Below are 23,944 nucleotides of genomic sequence, written 5' to 3' on the forward strand. Positions count from 1 at the left end.
TGTTAGCAGTCATGTTCCCTGCCCACATGGACATAGAGCTTACAGTCTACAGGATACTCACTCTAGATTTGCCTTCCAAGCCTTCATGGGGCTCCCCTTCTCCTAGTCTGGGCATACCACTTTTATCCACAACTTGTCATCCTGTTCCATCCTCAAAAAAACCACCCTCATCCCTTTGTGTCACATTATTAAAACATTATTAAAGTCACCTATTTTGCCCACCCCTAAAAAATACATACCTATGTCATATGCCAGGAAATCGGCAGAAAAGCATTTTGCACCATTACTCAAGGAAGTGTCATTATGGGTGTTTCCTCCAAAAATAAGCATAGCTCCATTGATTAGAACAGCTGAATGAAGGTATCTGGCAAACCCACTCTCTTTCAAAATAGTCCTACAGAATAAAATTTGAAAAGGCATTACAAAAAATATAAAGACTTCCCTCTTTATGAACACAAGTTAATGCATCTGACTAGAAGCACTGTCCTATCATAAAGGACATGAGACCAAGAGTTTAGTATGCAACCTCCAGCTGGATCAGAAAACTCTTATGGAGGTCTAGTCAGCCAGGAGCCTTTCTGAGCATGTTTCTTTTTTTCAAATAGAACACTATATCTTAGTACACGTTTATTTACTCTGATATTTTTAAAAAGAGAATTAAAAAGCTCTGCTTTTAGAGTCACCTATTTCTTGATTTGATCAATTTTTAACCTCCAAATGGAGTACAAACGCTTCACCAAAGAATCAATAATATTTATTGAGTGCTTCCAGAGCACTGTACTAAGCACTTGGGAGGGTACAATACAACAGAATTAGAGACATGTTCCCTGCCAATAAGTCAGTCATCAGTCTTTCTTGCCACACTCATACATTTCTTAATAGAACCCATTTATTGGGTTTTTCACTCTTCCTCATACGGAACTTGCTTAAATCATTTAACATGCCTCTTTTAAAAAAAATGAACACCTCTTGAAAATATATTTTTCTTTGAACTATTAGGTATGGTAATGGCAAATGAGGAGAGAAAACATCAAAATATGATACATCGTAACATGCATTTGGTTATGTTTAAGAGGCATTTTGAAATAATGAGCTCTACAAATACCACACAATGAATTTAGAATTTACTGGCCCCCTAAGAAAAATGCAAAACAGTTATGAGAAAGAGGCACATTCAGACTTTTCCTTCTTCAGCATCTGTCAAGGAAATATAACACTAATCAGTTCATTTGTGTAAAACTAAAATGATTATGTAGTTCTATTTCAAATGACTTAACATCTCTCCTGAGCCATTCAAAGATACTTAGGATATCCAGGCCACAAAATTGGAAAATACAACTCTACAGAGTATAAAAAATGAATGGGCCAGAAGTTCTGGGAACTGCAAAATGTAAACCTTAGGTCACCTCTATTTCCACTTTTCCATCAAGAAGCACCTTAATGGATCCTAGTGATCCCTAAATTTCCCACTGTAAAATTATGGTACTTTTATATTACAAAATGAGCAACAAATAAGACACCAGAATGAAAAATGAGGAATATATTTCAAGAGAATAAAACCACTAGAGTAAAAGACACATTAGCAAATAAGTGCAAATAAGACTGAAAATGAAAAATGATGTAAATAAATTCAAAAGAAAATCTTAAAATTTAGATCTTAAAATTAAAAAGCACAAAAAATGAAAGTAAACAACTCAAACTATAGAGAAAACAACAAAGAGGATACAAATAGTGTTTTCCATTCTAAAAACCAACTGAGTTTTGCCAGAAAGCTATATTCTAGTCTACTTAAATCAATCAATGGTATTTATTGAGTGCTTACTATGTGCACAGCACTGTTCTAAGCGCTTAGAGAAGGACAATATAAGAGAATTAGCAGACTTGAAGGTAATGGTTCCATTGAGAGGAAAGTCAGAGAATTTCTATAAGGATATTAGAGGAAAAAAACAAGCCATACAATATGGGCAAGTAGCATTATCACACACAGCTGCAATATTTAGAAAAATGAAAAAAAAATTACAATGAAAGGATTCCAATAATAAGGACAAGAAGAGGAATTATGGTATTTGTTAAGTGCGTACTATGTGCCAGGCACTGTACTAAGTGCTGGGGTGGATACAAGCAAACTGGGTTGGATATAGTTCCTTTCCCACATGGGGTTCACAGTCTTGATCCCCATTTTACAAATGAGGTAATTGAGGCACAGAAAAGTGAAATGACTTGCCCAAGGTCACACAGCAGACAGGTGGTGGAGCTGGGATAAGAACCCATGACCTCCTGACTCCCAGGCCCACACTCTATCCACTACGCCATGCTGCTTCTCATGAGGAATTTATAACTTCTACAACCCAACAATTGTAGAACTTTGAAAAACATCACCATTATTTGTTCATCATATGTAATCATACCACTAGCAATGTATGGGAAGGAACATTTTTCCAGATTGTGATATTGTCCCACATATTTAAATACAAAAAAAAATCAATATTTTGAAATCAATGGGAAAAAAAAGAAATTCAGAGTTAAAAGTAGTTTAAGAGAATTCACTCTGTGTCATCCTCCTTAAATACTATAATAATATCCCATAGAATAGAGTAATATCCAAAACAAAAAGAGAGATTTGGGTACTACTTATACACTAACATAGACCTGGGAAAATAACCATGCACCCTGCTCTGTCTGCCCATCCCAGGATCATCCTCCTTCTTATATCTCTTCCTGCCCCAATCCCTCATTATTTTCAGACTCCCTGAACTGTCCTTTCCCTTCCTTATAGAGTTCTCCTGACCAGGCTGTATTTAACCAGTCCCAGGGTTATTTGCCAGCAAAACTTATGGCCCTGGGCTTGCTTGCTTATCATCCTTTGTGCTCCAGGCCCCAACCTTGTTCTGAGCTCTAATTTATGGGCACACTTTGATCATGACCCTTAGTGACTCTCTCCAAACCCTAGTTCCCTTCCACCTCTTGTTATGGGCAGGGAATGTGTCTGTTTGTTGTTATATTGTACTCTCCCAAGCGCTTAGTACAGTTCTGTACATACAGTAAGCACTCAATAAATATGACTGACTGACTGACAACCTGCTGCCTATTCAGGCACAGGAAATGCCAGATGGAATCACTAGCCCCCACATTATGAAGAAACCTGCCTCACCACACCACAGGAGCAGAAATCACATGAGAATTCTGCTACCACAAGGCCCAAACTCCCTATTCTAGGACCCTTGGACTTCAAGAACTTCAGTGGGGAAGCAGAAGGCAGGCTTGTATCTTTCATGTGTTAGTCAAGGATCGGCCACTTTCCACAAATTACAATATGCCTGGTGCAAGCAGGAAGCCACTTGGTTGGAATTCCTTCATTCCCCTCACTCATACTCCACCAACCATCAAGGCAACATTATGAAGAGTTAAACCTTGATCAGTTGGGGAATTCTTTAATTTTTATTAATGAAAATGCTGCGGTATTAATTTTGAGCTGTTGAATTCTCTGTTACTGCTTTTTTTGTTTAAAGTGGGTGCTTCCACTGTGCTTTCTCCAGTATAAAATAATTCTCCACTGCGGAGAATTCAGGAAATGTATGTGATAATGGTGATGAGGAGGAGGATGTCTGAGTATAAACATTAGTGAACATGAACATAGTGAACATTTGAAGCATAGTTAACAGTTGGATCACTTGTTAGGCACAAATTGGATAAAACTGAGGTAAGGCTAACATCCTGAACACCAAATAAACATTAATATTACAAAAATGTGATAATACAAAAAGCCCCTTAGAACTGCTTGAAAACTCATCATATTTAAGGTGAACCTAATACATGAAATGATCAAACTTCGACTAAAAATATTTAAGATTTTTAAAGTGCTTTATTATATTATAGTCTTCTGGACAGTAAACTCATGGGTAGGGATTATGTCTACTAACTGTTGTACTGTACTCCGCCAAGCACAGTAAGCTTTCATTCTTTCATTCAATCGTATTTACTGAGCACTTACTGTATGCAAAGCACTGTATTAAGCACTTAAGCACTGTACTTAAGCACAAAATCACCATTAGTGCTTGGCAATTAAAACAAAGACTCTGCATCCAACTAAAACCTCAAAACTTTCTCTAAATTTCCAATAACCGGACCCTAGAGCAAACCCCATTAGCTTAAAGTGAAGCCAATAGTGCCCACAGCAAATATTAAATTGACAAAAATGTTCTCAGAGAAATGTCTTGCTCTTGAAACAGCTCTGTGGTGAAAAAAATTCAAAGATCAGTTTGTGCAAGGAACATAGGGCAATGCTCACAAATTACAGTATACTTTAGAAATACAGAATTGACAAACAAAAGCATCAAATCTAAGAGCAGAATATTAATGAAATAACATATATGATTTTGATCCTTATTAGAAATACTAAATGCATCTCTTCTAAAAGATTTCAGGTGAATAAAACTCTTAAAAAAAATAAAGTGTGATATATAAAATTTTGTAGCTAAACAGAAATAGGCTATTTCTCCTAAGGAGACCAGATCTATTTACAAGGGTGATATCAAAAATTGATGAGGTTGATACCCTCTTAATTTTAAACAACATATTAGTTTCAGCACTATGAAACTGTGAGGAGAGAAAGACTCTGAGACATAGTTGTTTTATCTGTGCATTTACAAGTTCTCATATGAAGTTATACAATGGTGATCTTCAAGTCCTGCAAGATATATAATCAGCCTGATTTTTACCTATTATAAAACTGAGGGAACAAGAGGTTAACTTGTTTTTGTTCACAAACACAGTTATTTTCCCTTTAAGGAAACTCTGAAGTTGGAGTTCACTTACCTTAACATTTAACTCATTCCCCACTTCCCAACTGTTTTCCTACTCCAAAGCTAATGATCTCAAGATCAATGTCACCCTAAACCTGCTCCAATATTCCACTCCCTTATATCACTACCTTTAATCTTTACCAAAACTCTGTTCACCAGCTCCCTCTTATCCAAACTTCACTCCTTCCTCAAAACAATTCTCTCCATTGTTCCCATTCCAACCCGACCCATGGGTTATCTCCAATTTGTTCTTATCTCTCCAGCTGTTCCAGCTCTCTATCAAATCCATATAGTTTATGTTCTTCAAGATCTGTTTAACCTGTCCCACTTCAAGGAATTTTTAAACATTGAAGGGCTTCAGCAACTATGGAATACAATTAATAGTCATAAAAATACGGTAATTACTAAGGTAAAACAGTATCAGGACCAGAAATAGAAATCAAAAGTCCTAATTTCAATGTCAGTATCCTTACCACCTAATAAATAAAATTCAGGTTTGAGGGTCATGCTCAGAAAGTCTACAGTGAAAAAAGATGAATTTTACAAAATCCATAAAAAGAAAAACTTGTTTCTAAAAGTACCAAGAACAGATAAACAAAATAAAATGGGAAGGGAAAGATGGCAGAGAACACCAAAATGCAAAGATGTTTAACATAGGGTTTTTTTTTTTATCTCTGTCTTTTGGAAAAAAAAGTGCACAAGGAAATGGGAATGTGAAGATGGAACATGAAGATTATAGGATGCAACTCTGCTGGGCAGGCACAATCTAGGAAGAAAAGGGATGGGAAGGATAAAATACACAGAATTATCATGAAATCCAATCAGACAAGAGGAGTAGTTTGATTCAGCATTGTTGTCTGACTTAAAATGTCATTTCCTATATTCCTTTGCACTTACTAAGGATGTATCAATCAATCAATTAATAGTATTTATTGGGCACCTATTATTGGTCAGAGCAATGAGAATTCCACTGTATTAGTAGACATGATCCCTGGTATCAAGAAGAAAAATCAAGATAGATTAAGACAAGGGATGTGAATATCCTGATAAGGTGACACTCAGATTCTGAATGGATATTCCAAAGCTATACTGGTTGCTATTTTTAAAACATGGATAGTTAAAAAAGTAGCTGAAGATTGGAATAAAGGTCAAACTTTTTAAAAAAAGAGAGAAGTAACACAACATGTAACACATAACAGGTAACACAACAGGTAACATGTAACAGATAACAAGTAACGTCACACATGTAACAGGTGTGAAACCAATTTTATCTGGAAAATAATAGAAAAAAATCATCCCAAGGTTATAATAACTAGAAATATGTCACAGAGAACAAGTCCTGTCAGGCTAATATCCACCTATGATAATACTGAGTCCCAAAGACTGTGATAAAGAATAAGTTGTTTTACTTTGTCCTGCCACATACAAAAAAGATGAAAAAATACAGTCTGGATTGAGATGATAATGGTAATCTTTGAAAAATTTAGTGTTTCACAACTATAAACTCTTGGCTGCATCTTTTACTTGTTTACTAAGGCCTGGATGAACAGAAGATGTGATCAGTCAATCTGCAAATAACCAAGTTAGTTGAATGAAAAACTTTGAAAAACTGCATCAGAATGAAAAGTGATATATGCAAATTTTAGAAGAGGTGAGAAACCAACAAAGAAAAGCTGCTTCAGTGTAAGAAGTATGCCTAGTGGGTAGAGCACAGACCTGGGATTCAGAAGGCCCTGGGTATTGTACTCTCCCAAGTGCTTAGTACAGTGCTCTGCACAAGGTAATCACTCAGTAGATAATATGGATTGATTGCTTCTAATCCTGGCTCTGCCACTTGTCTGCTGTGTGATTTGGCTCAAGTCACAATTTCTCTGTGCCTCAGTTACCTCATCTGTAAAATGGGGATAAAGACCGAGAGCCCCAGGTGGGACATGGACTGTGTCCAACATGCTTAGTGTCTATCTACCTCAGTGCTTACCACTTTACCTGGCACACTGTAAACACTTAGCAATTACCATTTGAAAAAAAATGGGAGTATGAATGGAGGAAGCCAGGGATAATCCCTCCAGTATTTCAGACCCAGAAGGATCCTTACAAAAGAAGCATACAATTTTCAGCTTTTCAACTAGTGAGATACCAGTCAATGAGAGCAGTGATAGGATGCCTTAAAATAAGAAAGTATTATAAAGTAAGACCTAGGAAATAGGTTATATGAACTAAAAGTAGTGTACAGTCTGGAAGAAAACAAGACACTGATGTTAACAAGAAGTATAAAACAATGGGTCCTACTATGGAAACACTAATCAACTGTTTTCAATACTCTCTAAGAACAAAATAAATAGAAACTGGATTAAAATATAGCCTCAGGGGTTTTGATTAGATTCTCAATGAAAGTGATTTGCTAAATATTGAAGTGCACTACCAGATTTTTAAATCTCACACGAATGGGATGATTTACGTTTTGTCTTGCCTCGAGTGGGAAGAGATCTAGGTGATCTCACAGTCCTTCATTGTTCATAACCCTACTTCCATTTATTAAAATACAAATGACGTAATAATGCCAAAGGGCAATATATGTTAAAAATGCTTTTTAGAAAAAATATAACGATAATGAGTCCACTATTCACCGTGGTGACTATATAAAAACATTGATTCATTCTTTCAAGACTACATGTATATTTTTGAGCATGTATTAGCTTCATATCTAATAATATCCATTATGCACCGAAAATTTTCCCCTTAGCAAACATGATACGCATCTTGTCATTACAATGGTATAGTGTTCTTCCCCTCCCCGTATGCTGTATACTTACCATGTCCTGGTGTTGACTTCATATCTGTAAAGATCATCCACTAATCCATATTTATTGCCTGGTAATGCTTTATATCCTCCATGAACATATATGGATTTTGTCATTCCCTCGTAGACACTAGTATGGCCATAACCACCTTGCACAATTGCTCCTTTAGTTTCTGGGACAAACCAAGTATTATGCACTACAAGAAGAAAAAATATTGAGAAGAAAAAATAAGATTAGTCTAAAAATGAATAATTTGCAGATATCTAGCAAATTATATTAAAGAAAATATATTAAACTGACTTTATATAGTAGTTACAAAACTCTGAATAGCAAACCTTTGTGAGAAATTGTTAAACTGTGCGGCACTACGGTCAGTGTGTGTTCAAAACATGCAAAAGTTCCTGCTGACGGTTGGCCAGGAAATTGCAGAGAAGGAAATGAGAAACTACATTTCCCAGAAAGCAAAGGAGCAGACTCATGACCTTCTGCAGAACAGTACGGTATGATCCTTGGTGAAGCTAATTCCCCAACGTCCCCCTCCGCCTATCTCCTTTTTGAGTTCTCTTTTTCCTCCTGATATTAGTTTTCTCATCTACCTCTGCAGAGCAGACTCAACATTGATAATCAGTCAGTGGTATTTATTGAGCATTTCCTTACTGAAGAGTGCAATACTAAGCACTTGGAAAAATACAACAGAGTTGGTAGACATGATTCCTGCCCACAAAGAAATCCATATTCCCTAATTAAGCTGAAGGGATGGTGGGCCAGGGTTGGGGGTTGACTATTTTGTAGTTCCTCTGGTGGTTTTAATATTTCCTTGAATTTACTTTCTTACAATTGTATTTCCACTTAAAATATTATTATTAGCAGGCATGGGCAGTCAGGTTATAGTTCTTCCAAGTATTCAGGTAGAGCACCCTTTTGGATTCTGACCAGATTCCACATCTCAGATTCATTTTGAATACCTGGCTTCGGGAAGGGTAGTTATAAATGCTTTTCATTCTAGGTATCTTAGCCGGGGGGTTCCTCTTTAACAGAAAAGTTAATCCATCAATGAACCAGGTTAGGGAAACAGAATAAGCAAGAGGCTGGGGAAGGATGAGTCAAGAGCAAGTCACGGTTAGAAGGTGAACTTGGGAGAATGGGAGAAGCAGGTGAAGAGAGTCAGCATGAAAGATGGGAAGAGCTCATTAAGAGCCTTAGAATAATGGTAATAATGTTTAAATTATTATTATTGGTATTATTAATAACAGTATTTGTTAAGTACTTACTATGTGTCAAATAAGTGCTTGACATCCACCTCTAACTCCCCCTCCCTCCCTCATGTATTGTTGTATTGTACTCTCTCAAGCACTTACTACAGCGCTCTGCACATAGTAACCACTCAATAAGTGATTGACTGATTGTCAAGCACAGTACTAAGCCCTGAAGTAGACACAAGACAACCTGTCCCACAAGGGACTCACAGTCTAAAGGACGGAGAACAGGTATTTAATCCCCACATTTCAAAAGGAGAAACCAAACCCCAGAGGAGTTAGGTGACTTGCCCATCGTCCTAAAGCGGGCAAATGGTAGGGCCAGGATTGGTACCCAGATTAGAGGCGGAATTAGAATTTTGAAGGAATTGTGAAGAGAATGTATCTATGAATGGTTATACGATCAGTCCTCCTATAATAATATGGCAGCTGTGTTCGTGAACTTTACATTAAGGAAAACTCATAAAATAGTACTCATGTCTCAACTAATACCATAGGCATGCACATATGATTTCTTTCTACACCAGGTCAAATTCTAATTAGATGTGTACTTGGAACCGCCGTGTCCCTGGCCCCCTGCCAATATGTACTGTTAGGCTTTATCCAAAATGCATAAGAAAAATAGGTATTATAATAAAACACTGTATTTTACGCACGATGATTGCAATAATAATGATATTTTATTAAGTGCTTACCATGTGCCAAGATCTGGTCAAAGCACAGGGGTGGATACAAGATAATCAGCTCAGACACTGCCCCTATCCCACCTAGGGCTCACAGTGTAATGGGCAGAGATAACAGGTACTTCATTCCAAGTTAACAGATGAGGCAACAAATAGAGAAGTCACTAAGCAACTTGGCCCAAGGTCCCACACAGCAGGTAAGCTGCAGGGTTGGCACTCTAACCAAGGACTCCTGACTCCCCAACCCTGTGCTCTTTCCACTAAAATCTCAAACTTGGTAAAGCTGTGGATAGCAATTAGAAATAGGATAATCATTAAACACCAAGGCTATAAGAAGACCTTGACACAAATTTAAAAAGGCCCCTCCAAAAAATGGTGTCCCATACTTTGGGTAGTAAACTAAATTGGGCTGCAAGAAGCAATTTACGTGCCCACAATGTGAAGGAACCGTCCCTTGGGCATCTGTTTTTAAACTAACTCACTCACTCTCTCTCTCTCTCTCCCTCTCCCTCTCTCCCTCTCTCCCCCCCTCCTTCCATGCACTGGAAAGCATCTTTGGCAGCATCATCTAACCAACTGAGCTTTATCAAAATGATTTCAGCACCATAATCAAACACTTCATTATTACTACTATAGCTATGGCACTAAAGATTATAGCATTTAAATGTCAGATAGTAAAAATCTTTAAGAAACCGCATGCTTTTGTACTTACTTTCAACTACCCAGAGAGATTAGCCCAAATGTGTAAAGCACATCTCATCATCAATGGTATTTATTGAGTGCTTATGATGTGCAGAGCACTATACTAAGTGCTTGGGAGAGTACAGTACAACAGACATGTTCCCTGCCCACAATGAATTTATTCATTCATTCATTCAATCGTATTTATTGAGCGCTTACTGTGTGTAGAGCACTGTACTAAGCGCTTGGGAAGTACAAGTTGGCAACAAGTTTACAATCTAGAGGACATCTTACTTCAACACCCTGTTCACTTCATTAAAGTTAAGATAATCAGGATGTACAACACAAAGTAAAAGCCTAAAAATTCTTTGCAATTGCAACCATCTCTAAGGCAGAGTAATAATAACGGTAATAATAATTACTATGGTATTTGCTAAGTGCTTACTATGTGCCAAGCACTCTTCTAAGCACTAGGTAGATGATACACAGAAATCAGGTTGGACACAGTCCCTGTCCCACATGGGGCTCACAATCCTTATCCCTATTTTACAGATATAAAACTGAGGCACAGAGAAGTTTAGTGACTTGCTCAAGGTAACACTGCAGATAAGCAGTGGACCTGGGCTAGAACTTACAATCCTCTGACTCCCAAGCCCATTGAAAGGGTAGTCCCCTGAAAAAAAGCCATCTAGATGAGGCTGGGTGAAAGACCATTTAGCCCATTTTCAGGCTGTGAAACTGCAGCTGTCACCAATGAAGACAATTTGAAAACTCTGTTTCTCAACACTTGTGCCCATATTTGGATGACCCTGAATGACAACTAGTCATCAGGATCAGCTAACAATTTAACCAGGAGAAGAGAATAGGCATAACTGATCAAACAGCAAAGTATACAACTATGCAACAAAATAACAGAATGTACGGTTTAGAGCAGGTAATAATTCAGATTGGTTCCATCAATTCTGAGGAGCACTGTCATCAATCAATCGTATTTATTCAGTGCTTACTGTGTGCAGAGCACTGTACTAAGCGCTTGGGAAGTACAAGCCTTTCCCATTGTTCCCATGGGCTCATACTCTTAGTCCCCATTTTACAGATGACATAACTGAGGCCCAGAGAGGTAAAGTGACTTCCCCAAGGTCACACACCAGACAAGTGGCAGAGCCTGCATTAGAACTCAGGACCTCTGACTCCCAAAGCCCATGCTCTTTCCACTAAGCCACGCTGCTTCTCAAATGAAAAGAATTATCATCATGGTATTTGTTAAGCGCTTACTATGATGATGATGACATTTGTTAAGTGCTTACTATGTGCCAAGCACTGTTCTAAGCGCTGGGGTAGATACAAGGTAATCAGGTTGGCCTACGTGGGGCTCATGGTCTTAATCCCCATTTTACAGATGAGGTAACTGAGGCACAGAGAAGTCAAGTGACTTGCCCAAAGTCACACAGCTGATCAGTGGCAGAGCTGGGATTAGAACCCATGACCTCTGACTCCCAAGCCCATGCTCTTTCAACTAAGCACGCTGCTTCTTCTCACTCAACATAAGTGAATCTTCTGCCACCCCGCCAATGGTCATTGACAAACATGAAAAGCAACCAACACACTCCTGAAGACATCACCAGTTTCATTATTGAACTGTAGACTGTAGTCTGTAAACTCGTGGTGGGAAGGGAATATATTTACAAAATCAGTTTACTTGTACTCTCCCAGGTGTTTAGTACAATGCTCTGTACACCTTAAGTGCTCAATAAAAATCACCGACTGATGATTGACTCATACCATACTTCTTTAACCCAACACTTGTGTGCAGAGCACTGTACTAAACACTGGGAAATAATATACAGGTGAGAATTACATATAATTTCCTTCCCACAAGGGGTTTACAATCGAAGGGAGACAAAAATAACAAATGTACAGCCAGAGTGATCAATGGTATTTACTGAGCACTTACTGTGTGCAGAGCACTGTTCTAAATGCTTGACAGAGTACAATACAACAGAGTTGGTAGACACGATCCCTGTAATCAGCAAGTTTACAATCTGGGGCTGGGAGGGAAGAGGGTGATCAAAATAAATGAATACAAGTTCATACGAGTGCTAAGGATGGTATAAAGAAATACATAAGTGTTTAAAAGTGTATCAGTGATGTCTTTAAGAAATAATACCTATCCACATCTTTGTGATAGCAAAATATCAATGCTGCACACCAATAAAGTAACCAACAGTAACTGAAGTACTTTATCCCAAGAGTGAAACTGGCATATGTCTATTCTTCCCCAAAGCAAAAAACACAGCCAGGGCTCATTATGCACAACTAACTGAAACAGCTAAAAATTAATGAGCAAAAATGATGGCAGAATACTTATCTTTGAAAAATACTGTTCTTACGCAAAGCTATCAAGAACCACTTGGAAAGAGAACTTTAGTCCCAAAATGAGTTAGGAAAACAATTTATATGTTCCATTGGGGCAACATAGATAAAGCTTTATTTACTTCTCAACTAGTATAAGGGCATGGCAGCAATGAATTTAGCTGCAAAAGAAGCAGTGGAAGAGGTGATTGTAAAGATCTGCCGTAAGGGAACTTTTAGGGATAAAGACAAGAAATCCAGTGGGGAAACAGTTGTGTTGAGCCCAGTACTGCTTACCTCACCCTGTTCCTCTGATTGCTCTTTGGGGGACAAAGAAGCAGGATGAAGGTTGATGGGTCAGAGATTGCTGACACATAATGTCTGATAATTACCATCCTTGTTATAGAAAATGGGTTTCTAAAAATCCATTATTTCCCAAAGGAAATAATAAAATATAACATAAAAATTTCCTAGTCAAAGTTGTAATATCAATTTCCAATCTGAGGAATCAGATCTCCCCATAGTATAACTAGTCAGTCATAGCCCTTAATTACCCTAATACCTTGTTTAAAGTAACCTAAAGTATGAACATTGTAAATAATTGGAAATAAGCAATAAGAAAAACATCTCTTTTTTGAGTTGGATATCTGAAAATAAAAACCAACTGAATTTGAGAACATAGTGATGCAATATCAAACCAAAAATAAAAGATAAAAATGTTGTTTTACATTTTCAAAAATGATCTGTAAAGTTTAAACACACTTCTCACGTACAATGCAGACCTTGAGTTCTCCAACTATGCATTGCTAAAATCAAACTCTGCAACTTCAGTTGTGAGCCTGCAACAAAACACACAGCCAGTGCTACATGCCTTCCCATATTCTGTCTAATCCATCCATTCACCAATCATATTGATTGAGCCCTTACTGTATGCCCAGCATTGTAACTAAGCACTTCGGAGAGTACAATATAACAGAGTTGGTAGACATGTTGCCTGTCCACATTGAGTTTGCACTAACAGAATTTGGTATTTTCCCAAGTCATTTCCAAAGGCCTGGCCTGGGTTAAAGTTCAGAAGAATATCTGTGCTCATTATCATGAAATCAAATCTACGAAACAGAAAATCTCAAAAAATAACTATACTACTCACTTTTATCCATTTTACTCACTGCCATATAAAAACATATATAAGCAGTGCGGTTCAGTGGAAAGAGCATGGGCTTGGGAGTCAGAGGTCATAGGTTCTAATCCCAGCTCCTCCAGTTATCAGCTGTGTGACTTTGTGCAAGCCACTTAATTGCTCTGTGCCTCAGTTACCTCATCCATAAAATGGGGATTAAGACTGTGAGCCCCATGTGGAACATCCTGATTACCTCGTATTTACCCCAGTGTTTAGAACAGTGCTTGGCACATAGTAAGCACTTAAATAACATTATTGTCCTGCACTTAGAACAGTGCTTTGTACACAGTACGTACTTAACAAATGCCATCATTATTACTATTATTATTTACTTGCAGACTAGCAAAAAATGTATAATGAAAATTGTATGTATTTCTCACTACAAATTCAATGCCTCTGAATTATCACCTACCAAATAATGCCACTAAATTTGGGGCTGCAATCTACCACTTAATGAATAAGGAAGTCACATTCTTGCCCCAAATAGAGCAATCATCTTGCCCAAAGGATCTGTGAACCTCAAAGTCATAAGTCATAAAGAAACAATAATATAAACAGGATGTTTCTAGTTGACTTCTAAACTATACAAAAAATTCTGAAGGTGTGAAGAGGCTTTTTAAGCATGTGCTAAAACAAAACATTAATATGATACTCACCTTGAGACTCACATTGAGTTTCTTAGAAAGTATGTGAAATATTGCTACCTAAAGTGAAATAAATTTCCCTCTAGACTAACCCTGAAAAGCTTTATGGTTCAAGTTAGTACAACCATTCACATAATTCCTCTCTAGAGATTTATTGGTTCCCCAAAACTCATAACTCTGAGAATGGCACAAAAGGGCAAAAGGAAGCATCTTTATTTCCAGAGTGGGTCCAAAGGCTTTCTAATAACTTTAGGATCACAAATTCCCAGACAGCCAGACATATGAGGAAAAATATACATCTGCTTCCTCTCCATTTTGTATTACATTTGGAAAAAAGTACAATGCCCCAGAAGAAAAATACTTTCATGTCATTCTAAAACAGTTCATCCAAACACTGAATTAAAACAATTGTCATCTTGCATTTCTCTAATCAATCAGTGGTAGTTACTGAGCGTTTACTGAGGGGAGAACACTGTACTAAGCACTTGGAAGAGTCAATAATAAACACAGGGTTGGGGTAGCTGATGGGTTGATATGAGCAAGAAAGTGTGTGTGTTTGTGGGGGGTGGTAATCCAGGAGTGCTTCCTGGAGGAGGTGACTGTTAGGAGGGGAGGAAGGATGTTATTTGGCAGAGCTAAGAGGAGGGTGGTATGCCATGAGAAGCCCGGGCCTGGGAGTCCGAAAAACCTGGGTTCTAGTGCCAGCTCCTCCAATTGTCTACTGTGTAACCTTGGGCAAGTCACTTAACTTCTCTGAGCCTCAGTTCCCTCATCTGTAAAATGGGGATTAAGGCTGCGAGCCCCACGTGGGACAACCTGATCACCTTGCATTCCCCCCCAACGCTTAGAACAGTGCTTTGCACATAGTAAGTGCTTAACAAATGCCAATATTATTATTATTATTACAATATATCAGAGTTGGGAGGCACATATTAAGAGCTTTAATCAGTACCATTATCATTGAAAAACAGAACTAGTCAGTCAATTGTATTTATTGTATGCTGTGTGCACAGCACAGTACTAAGTGCTTGGGAGAGTACAATACAACAATAAACAGACACATTCCCCACCCACAGTGAGCTTAGAGTCTAGAGTAGGAGACAGACATCAATATAAACTATGGACATGTACATAAGTGCTGTGGGGCTTAGGGATGGGTAAAAATCCAAGTTCAAGGGCAATGCAAAAGGGAGTGAGAGACGGGAAATGAGGGCCAAGTTAGCAAGGCCCCTTAGAGGAGATGAGCTTTTTAATAAGGTTGCATTATCCTCTATGTACAAATTATTTATTTCTGTGCATAGCTACATGAGTTTCTTGTGAACTAGTTTGTCTTCTTGTCTTGTCCGCCCATGTAAAGACCACAGCCCTAGGACTCGGAGGATTTAGGTTCTAATCCCAGCTCTGCCAACTGCTTGCTGTGTGACCTCAGGCAACATCTCTGTGCCTCAGCTCTCCGGTTCTCCCTCCTACCTAGAACACGAGCCCCATGTGGGACAGGGACTGTGTCCAACCTAATAATCCTGTATCTACCCAGTGCTTAGAACAGTGTTTGACATAGAACTAATGCTTGAAAATACTTTTTTTTTTAAAAAAAAAAAAGGTCCCTTCAGACAAGGAATGTACAGAATGTTAGTGGTAGGAGAATCCTGAAAGGCCACTCAAGCTTCCTGAAGTTTGAATGGGTTAGAAGAAGATGGAGTGGTAAGAAGGAAAAGGCAGCAGTACCTCTAGGAATAGTCATCATCTCACTCTTCCTGATTCCTAAAACGTTACTCAAAACACCAGTGAACCGAGCCAATTTGACATCCCCCCCCTAAAAAAAAAATTTCTTTAAATTAAATCCTGTCTTTCTGAGAAGAAAGAGAAAGGGAAGACACAGAGGGATAAATACTGGGCCAGATAGGTCAATTTGCAGGTGCTAATGAGAGATGCATTAATAAAGAAGTTTTTCTGTGTATTTTAGGAGAATATTATATAGTAAGTACTAGCGTTGATTTCTGGGTTTTTTTTAAGATTGCCATTAAAAACATTTTGGAGTAGTCTCATAACTAAAGACTTTTAAATTACCTAACTGGATGATCCAAATGAAATAATCTAATTAAAATACTCAAGTAATAGCAATATGATAATTAGGTAAACTATTAAATTAATTGAAGTTGTGGGAGAGCTAAGTCATATGCATGGACACATGAACTCAAGTGGGATTCAGACACTAAACACAGATTCAGAATAATAATAATGGCATTTGTTAAGTGCTTACTATGTGCCAAGCACTGTTCTAAGCACTGGGGGGTACAAGGTAATCAGGTTGTCCCACATGGGGCTCACAGTCTTAATCCCCATTTTACAGATGAGGTAACAGGCACAGAGAATTTAAGTGACTTGCCCAAAATCACACAGTTGACAAGTGGCAGAGCTGGGATTAGAACCCATGACCTCTGACTTCCAAGCCCATACTCTTTCCACTGAGCAATGCTGCTTCTCAATGACCTATCCATTTATGTCGCCTTCTGTGATTTTCTAATACTGGAACACATGGGATAGTAAAGGCATGTTTTTTGATTCCTGGATTCTGTAAATCTTCAGAATGAATGATCATCGTGAAATTTTATAACAAGATTTTGCATTTTTATGGTTGCTTTTGTCAGATTTCTGATCCTGTTTGTTTTCAGATTCCCCCTGAAATGCTGACGAGACATCTCATGCTTAAAATGGTGCACTTCACTATATTAAATTTTCTAGCATGCCTAAATATATGTGTGTGAATGTCTTCAGCCCTACACTATAAACCCTACACTTTTAAGACATTGATACCACTAAATCAGCCACATAAAAAAGCCTAAACTTTTCTAATTGTAGTATAATCCTTCTTTCTGAGACTGGAAAGAAAAAAAAAACCTATCCCAAGGGAGAGAACTATTCCCCTTATAACTTACATGATAAACGATTCCATTACTTACATTCAAACTGGCTCTGCTTTACTGCTATCATCCCCTGAAGTGCCACTTTTTAGCGGTGAACTTAATTCTTTTGACAGTATCTTTTAACTGTATTTGTCCATGTTGTTTTCTTCTTGAATGCTTTTCAAAATGAAGGCACTTTAGGATAGGTTTTTTTTGTTCCTGGCATAACTTTCTCTTTGAAGTACCATAAGAAATTCATTCATTCATTCATTCAATCGTATTTATTGAGCACTTACTGTGTGCAGAGCACTATACTAAGTGCTTGGGAAGTACAAATCGGCAACATATAGAGACAGTCCCTACCCAACAAAAACAGGCTCACAGTCTAGAAAAGGGGAGACAAATAACAAAACAAAACAAGTACACAGGTGGCAATATCATGAGAATAAACAGAACTATAGCTATATACAGATCATTAATAGAATAATAAATATGTACTAATAGAATACTAAATATGTTCAAATATATACAAGTACTGTGGGGAAGGGAAGGGGGTAGGGTAGATGGAGGGGGGCAATGGGGAGGAGGAGGAGGAGGAAAGAAAAAAGGGAAGAGTCAGTCTGGGAAGGCCTCCTGGAGGAGGTGAGCTCTCAGTAGGGCTTTGAAGGGAGGAAGAGAGCTAGTTTGGCAGATGTGTGGAGGGAGAGCATTCCAGGCCAGAGGCAGTACGTGGGCCAGGGGTCGACGGCAGGACAGGCGAGAACGAGGCCTTGTGAGGAGGTTAGCAGCAGAGGAGTGGAGGGTGCGGGCTGGGTTGTAGGAGGAGAGAAGGGAGGTGAGGTAGAAGGGGGAGAGGTGATGGAGAGCCTTGAAGCCGAGAGTGAGGAGTTTTTGCTTGATTCGAGGTTGACGAATAACCACTGGAGATTTTTGAGGTGGGGAGTGACATGCTCGGAGCATTTCTGTACAAAGATAATCCAGGCAGCAGAGTGAAGTATAGACTGAAGTGGGGAGAGACAGGAGGATGGGAGTTCAGAAAGGAGGCTGATGCAGTAATCCAGTCAGAATAGCATGAGATTGAACCAGCAAGGCAGCGGTTTGGATGGAGAGGACAGGGTTGTTTTAGTGACGGACTGGATGTGTGGGGTGAATGAGAGAGTGGAGTTGAGGATGACACCAAGGTTGCGGGCTTGTGAGACGGGAAGGATGGTAGTGACGTCTACAGTAACGGGAAAGTTAGGGAGAGGACAGGGTTTGGGAGGGAAGATAAAGAGCTCAGTCTTGGACATGTTGTGTTTTATATGGTGGGCAGACATCTAGATGGAGATGTTCTGAGGCAGGAGGAGATATGAGCCTGGAGGGAGGGAAAGAGAACAGGAGTGTCATCGGTGTAGAGATGATAGTTGAAGCCATGGGAGCAAATGAGTTCACCAAGGGAGTGAGTGTATATGCAGAACAGAAGGGGACCAAGAACTGACCTTTGCGGAACCCCTAGAGTAAGGGGATGGGAGGGGGAGGAGGAGCCCGCAAAGGAGACTGAGAATGAAATACATGGAGGATATTATGCTATGGAAGCAGCAAACATAGAGGGGTCAGAGAAGAATGTTATTTTAGCAAAATGGAAAGCACAGTCACAGGGTGGAGCAGAAGCCAAGTGAGGCCAGTTGGGTGGAGAGTTAATAGACGGTCAATTGTTTCAGCTGTGCAGCAACGGAAAGTCACCGTACAGTTTTTAACAGGAAGGTGTGTGGCCTAGTGGAAAGAACACGGGCCTGGGAGTCAACGAGGAAGCAAGTTGAAATACTAGAAGTGGGAACTGCAGCAGTTATGCAAAAAATAATAACTGGTGCATTTGTTAAGGCTTGTTATGGGTCAACTGTTGTGGCAGATATAGTACAAGCTGGTACGTCACAATGCCTGTCCCACATGGAGCTCTCAGTCTAAGTAGCAGTGAGAAAGGATAGTTAATCGCAAATTTACAGATGAGGAAACTGAGGCAGAGAAATTAAGTGACAAGTGCAGGAAAGCAGCAGAGCAGTGATTAGAACCCAGGTTTCCTGGCTTTCGGGCCCATGTTTTCTACTAGTCCAAGCTGCTTCCCTATGGATCATGACTTCGCTTTTTCTGCTACAATCACCTACACTCTATTGTATTTTAAAACAAAGTGCTTTTACCAGAAATGTAATAATTTTCCAGTATAAAGGACGACTACACTGATCAATCATGTTTCTGGAGCACTGTGTGTGTATTGTGGGTGTTTACATGTACACTACAAAATTTTCATGGGCCCCTATTGCTTATTCAGGTTAAATTCTAGCACCATCTCATCCCAGTTTCCCTGAGAACTTTGGAATGCTTGGGAATTGGTACAGCCTTGTGAAAAGAGCAAAGATCTAGGAGTCAGAGACCTGGGTTCTAATCCCAGCTCCATCACTTGTCTGCTGTGTGACCTTGGGCAAATCACTTAACTTCTCTTTGCCTTAGTTTCTTCATCAGTGAAATGGAGGTTAACTCCAACTCGTTCCTTCTTAAACTGAGAGTTCCATGTGGGACAGGGACTATTTCCAACCCGATTATCTAGAATCTATCCAGAGCTTACTGTAGTGCTTGCCACATAGTAAGTCCTTAATATAATAATAGTAATAATAATAACAGGTGCTCAGTGCTGCTCTGTCACTGCTTGTCAGTGTTATCACCTGGACTATTGTGGATTGTCTGTTGTATACAGTACTGTTGGCTAAGAAGCAGCATGGCCTAATGGGAAGAGCACAGGCCTGAGAGTTAGAGGACCTAGGTTCTGATCCCAGTTCTGCCACTTATCTGCTGTGTGACTTTAGGCAACTCACAACTTCTCTGTGCCTTATTACCTCATCATTAAAGCAGGGATTTAGACTGTGAGCCCTATGTGAGATAAGGACTGTGTCCAACCTGATTATCTTGTATTTTACCCCAATGCTTAGAACAGTGCCTTGCACATAGTAACTGCTTAAAAAATACCGTAAAAATCGATTAATTAAAGGTTTCAGGGGAAGTATGTTGTATAGGGCTGCTGGGTCCTATCAGTTTGGGAGTTCTCAACTTCTCACTGTGCCTTGAACTATCCTATCTCGGCACTGACCCCTAGCCCACGTCTTGCCTCTAGCCTGGAATTTCCTCCTTCCTCAAATCCGACAAACAATTACTCTCCCCCAACTTTCAAAGCCAGATTGAAAGCACATCTCCTCCAAGAGGCCTTCCCACACTAAGTCCCACTTTTCTTCATCTCCCACTCCCTTCTGATTCACCCTGATTTGCTCCCTTTACTCTTAATGATAGCATTTATTAAGCGCTTACTGTGTGCAAAGCACTGTTCTAAGCACTAGGGAGGTTACAAGGTGATCAGGTTGTCCCACAGAGGGCTCACAGTCTTCATCCCCATTTAACAGATGAGGGAACTGAGGCCCAGAGAAGTGAAGTGACTTGCCCAAAGTCACACAGCTGGCAATTGGCAGGGCCAGGATTTGAACCCATGACCTTGGACTCCAAAGCCTGTACTCTTTCCACTGAGCCATGCTGCTTCTTTGCTCTTCCCCCTCCCAGCCCCACAGCACTCATGTACATATCTGTAATTTTATTTATTTGTATTGATGTCTGTGTCTCTCCATCTAGACTGTAAGCTCATTGTGGACAGGAAATGTTCCTGTTTATTGTTGTATTGTACTTTCCCAAGCACTTAGCACAGTGCTCCGCACACAGTAAGTGCTCAATAAATATGACTGAATGAATGAATGAGTTTTTGATCATCATTTCCTGGGCTCAAAAAATAGTACCAATTAATAAATAGCATTATATGAATGTATGAAGATTTCCAGGGCTGATACCTACATTGCTTTGCTGGTAAAGACTCATCACCTTCCTCAGAAAAGTATCTTTCATCAAGTTTGGCCTGTACATGCACAACTACATGGGACATGTGGAATCCATTATTTTTCTGGAGTTTCCCAAGTTACTGCATCTTTCAGCAAGGGTCGACCTTCCTGGGGAGTTTGAATATTGTCTTAATCCTATATGGTTCTAGAATTCTGCCCATTCTATCTGTTTGCCCTCGAACAAATAGAAGCCACACTGTGTGAAATGAAACTCAAGTCTTCAGCAATTCTCTGTGGCACAAGGTCTTCCACATATGGCTTTATTTATAGTTTATGAAAATGTCTGCTCAAAAGTCCTTCTTCACTGTTGATTGCTCTGATTGCTCCTAGCTCTAGTGATTGTGGTCACAAAGCCTTAGCAACCTAATAGGAAGTGTGTTATCTACTGAGCACATTTGGGATTTGAATGATGGGATTTGAATTCAGAGACCAGTCAGAGACCAGTCAGTATGCATTAGTTTTATGCAGACAGCACATCCCTGGATGTTACTGAGATTTTTCTTCCCCTCTCAGGGTATTCAAGAAGGAAACACATCCACTGATCTCAATTCCACAGCAAAGTTGATTTTCATGTTTGTGTTGAAGTGAGATTAAAATGGATCAAATTTTTTCTCAAGAATTGGGCCAACTGAGGAATGTTTCTCCCATTTGGCACACCTTGAAGGTAGATTTTAGATTTGCCATGTCCAAGGCTTGGCTTTGGCTTGAATACAGAGTGAAAGTAATGGAGGATTTGATTTGGTGCTGGACAGAGAGGCATCTTTTGTTGGGCTATCATATCAATAATTGTTTGCAGTCAGTTACGTTGTTTTCTCTTGTCTCATAAATTTTCTGTTCACAAAATGCTGCTCATTTCTTGACTGCAGAGTGCCACACTGCCTAACTGTGGCACTGACTCATCCTATCCTGTCTGGATTACTGTATCAGCCTCCTCTCCGATCTCCCATCCTCCTGTCTCTCCCCACTTCAATCCATACTTCACGCCACTGCCCGGATTGTCTTTGTCCAGAAACGCTCTGGGCATGTTACTCCCCTCCTCAAAAATCTCCAGTGGCTACCAATCAACCTACGCATCAGGCAGAAACTCCTCACCCTCGGCTTCAAGGCTCTCCATCACCTCGCCCCCTCCTACCTCACCTCCCTTCTCTCCTTCCACAGCCCAGCCCGCACCCTCCGCTCCTCTGCCACTAATCTCCTCACCATGCCTCGTTCTCGCCTGCCCCGCCATCGACCCCTGGCCCACGTCATCCCCCTGGCCTGGAATGCCCTCCCTCCCCACATCCGCCAAGCTAGCTCTCTTCCTCCCTTCAAGGCCCTGGCTGAGAGCTCACCTCCTCCAGGAGGCCTTCCCAGACTGAGCCCCATCCTTCCTCTCTCCCTCCTCCCCCTGTCCATCCCCCCCGCCTTACCTCCTTCCCTTCCCCACAGCACCTGTATATATGTATATATGTTTGTACGTATTTATTACTCTATTTATTTTACTTGTACATATTTATTCTATTTATTTTATTCTGTTAATATGTTTTGTTTTGTTCTCTGTCTCCCCCTTCTAGACTGTGAGCCCAGTATTGGGTAGGGACCGTCTCTATATGTTGCCAACTTGTACTTCCCAAGCGCTTAGTCCAGTGCTCTGCACACAGTAAGCGCTCAATAAATACGATTGAATGAATGAATGAATGAATGAACTGACTCCTACTTGCAAGTTGGGAATACCCAGGTGCTTAGGTGGTGCAGAAGTGCAGACGAAGTGGCAAAACTAAAATTTATAAAGTGGAGAAATTTACAAAGAATCCCAGAAAGTCTCCTGAAGGAATAAGTCCCTCCCATTCAGGGAAACTGTGCTGAGGGGAGCATAGCTTCAGTCTGAGGAGACTGACTCATTCCAAGACTTGGCTGTTTGTGATTCTGCCTTGCCTTATGAGATTAGCCCTTAAGTGGAGCTTCTTAAGAAGAAGCCTCAGGCATCTGTGGGGAATTCAGTTCTCATATATCCAGACAAGCTCGGCAGACCTTCACTTTGGTATGTAGGCTAATTCCACATTGTTACCACACTCCATTTTACAGTCTCCCATTGATTTGTCTGCCTCTGCATGTTGGCAGACCTTCATCATCAATAGAAGATGATGGAACTCCCTTCTTCTCAATTACTGCCTCCTCTCATGCCATTCTTCACATTTGGAATGCCTTAACCTTTCAGTTCAGTGTCAATCAATCAATTTGTAAGATTCATTGAGCATCTACTCCATGCAGAACACTGCACTGAATATTTGGGAGAGGAAAATAGATGTAAAAGACAATATCCCTGCCCACAAGTAGCTTGTAATCTAACGGGGAGACAGGCACAAAATAATTTCCAAAAAGGAGGAAGAAGAGCTTAACTAGAAGAATATGTAAATTCATATGGACAAAAGTACAACAAGGGGTACAAAATGCTGAGGCGGTGCTCAAGTGGTGAGATGTGGGAGGGTGTATGATATGGGGAAAGGAAAAATGAATCCAAAAAAGCTCCTAAAGTAGAGGGAATTCCACACTGGCTCTGAAGATAGGTAGAACTGAATCTGGCAAGGAGTACCAGGCAGTAGGAAGGGCAGGAGCAAGGAGTTGGAGGCAGGGCACTGAGAGGAGATTTGCTTGAGAAGACTGAAGAATGTGAGCTATGCTACAGGAAGAGAAAGATGGATAGGAAAGAGGAAAAGAGCTGAAAGAGTGCCTTAAAACCACTCATCAGGACTCT

General features: G+C 39.8%; 1 protein-coding gene across 1 annotated transcript in view; it reads right to left on the reverse strand.

Annotated features, from left to right (window-relative positions):
* The window catches only part of ATRNL1 (attractin like 1), a 602,420-nt gene that overhangs the window by 521,314 nt on the left and 57,162 nt on the right, over positions 1-23,944 (reverse strand). Inside the window, exons 9-10 of the mRNA XM_038758614.1 lie at positions 7,616-7,799; positions 240-394 (exon numbers count right to left, since the gene is read on the reverse strand). Coding sequence (XP_038614542.1) covers positions 240-394; positions 7,616-7,799 — 339 coding nt within the window. The remainder of the gene's footprint in view (positions 1-239; positions 395-7,615; positions 7,800-23,944) is intronic.

The sequence above is a fragment of the Tachyglossus aculeatus genome, chromosome 16 (genome assembly GCF_015852505.1).
Source record: "Tachyglossus aculeatus isolate mTacAcu1 chromosome 16, mTacAcu1.pri, whole genome shotgun sequence".
Lineage (NCBI taxonomy): Eukaryota > Metazoa > Chordata > Mammalia > Monotremata > Tachyglossidae > Tachyglossus > Tachyglossus aculeatus.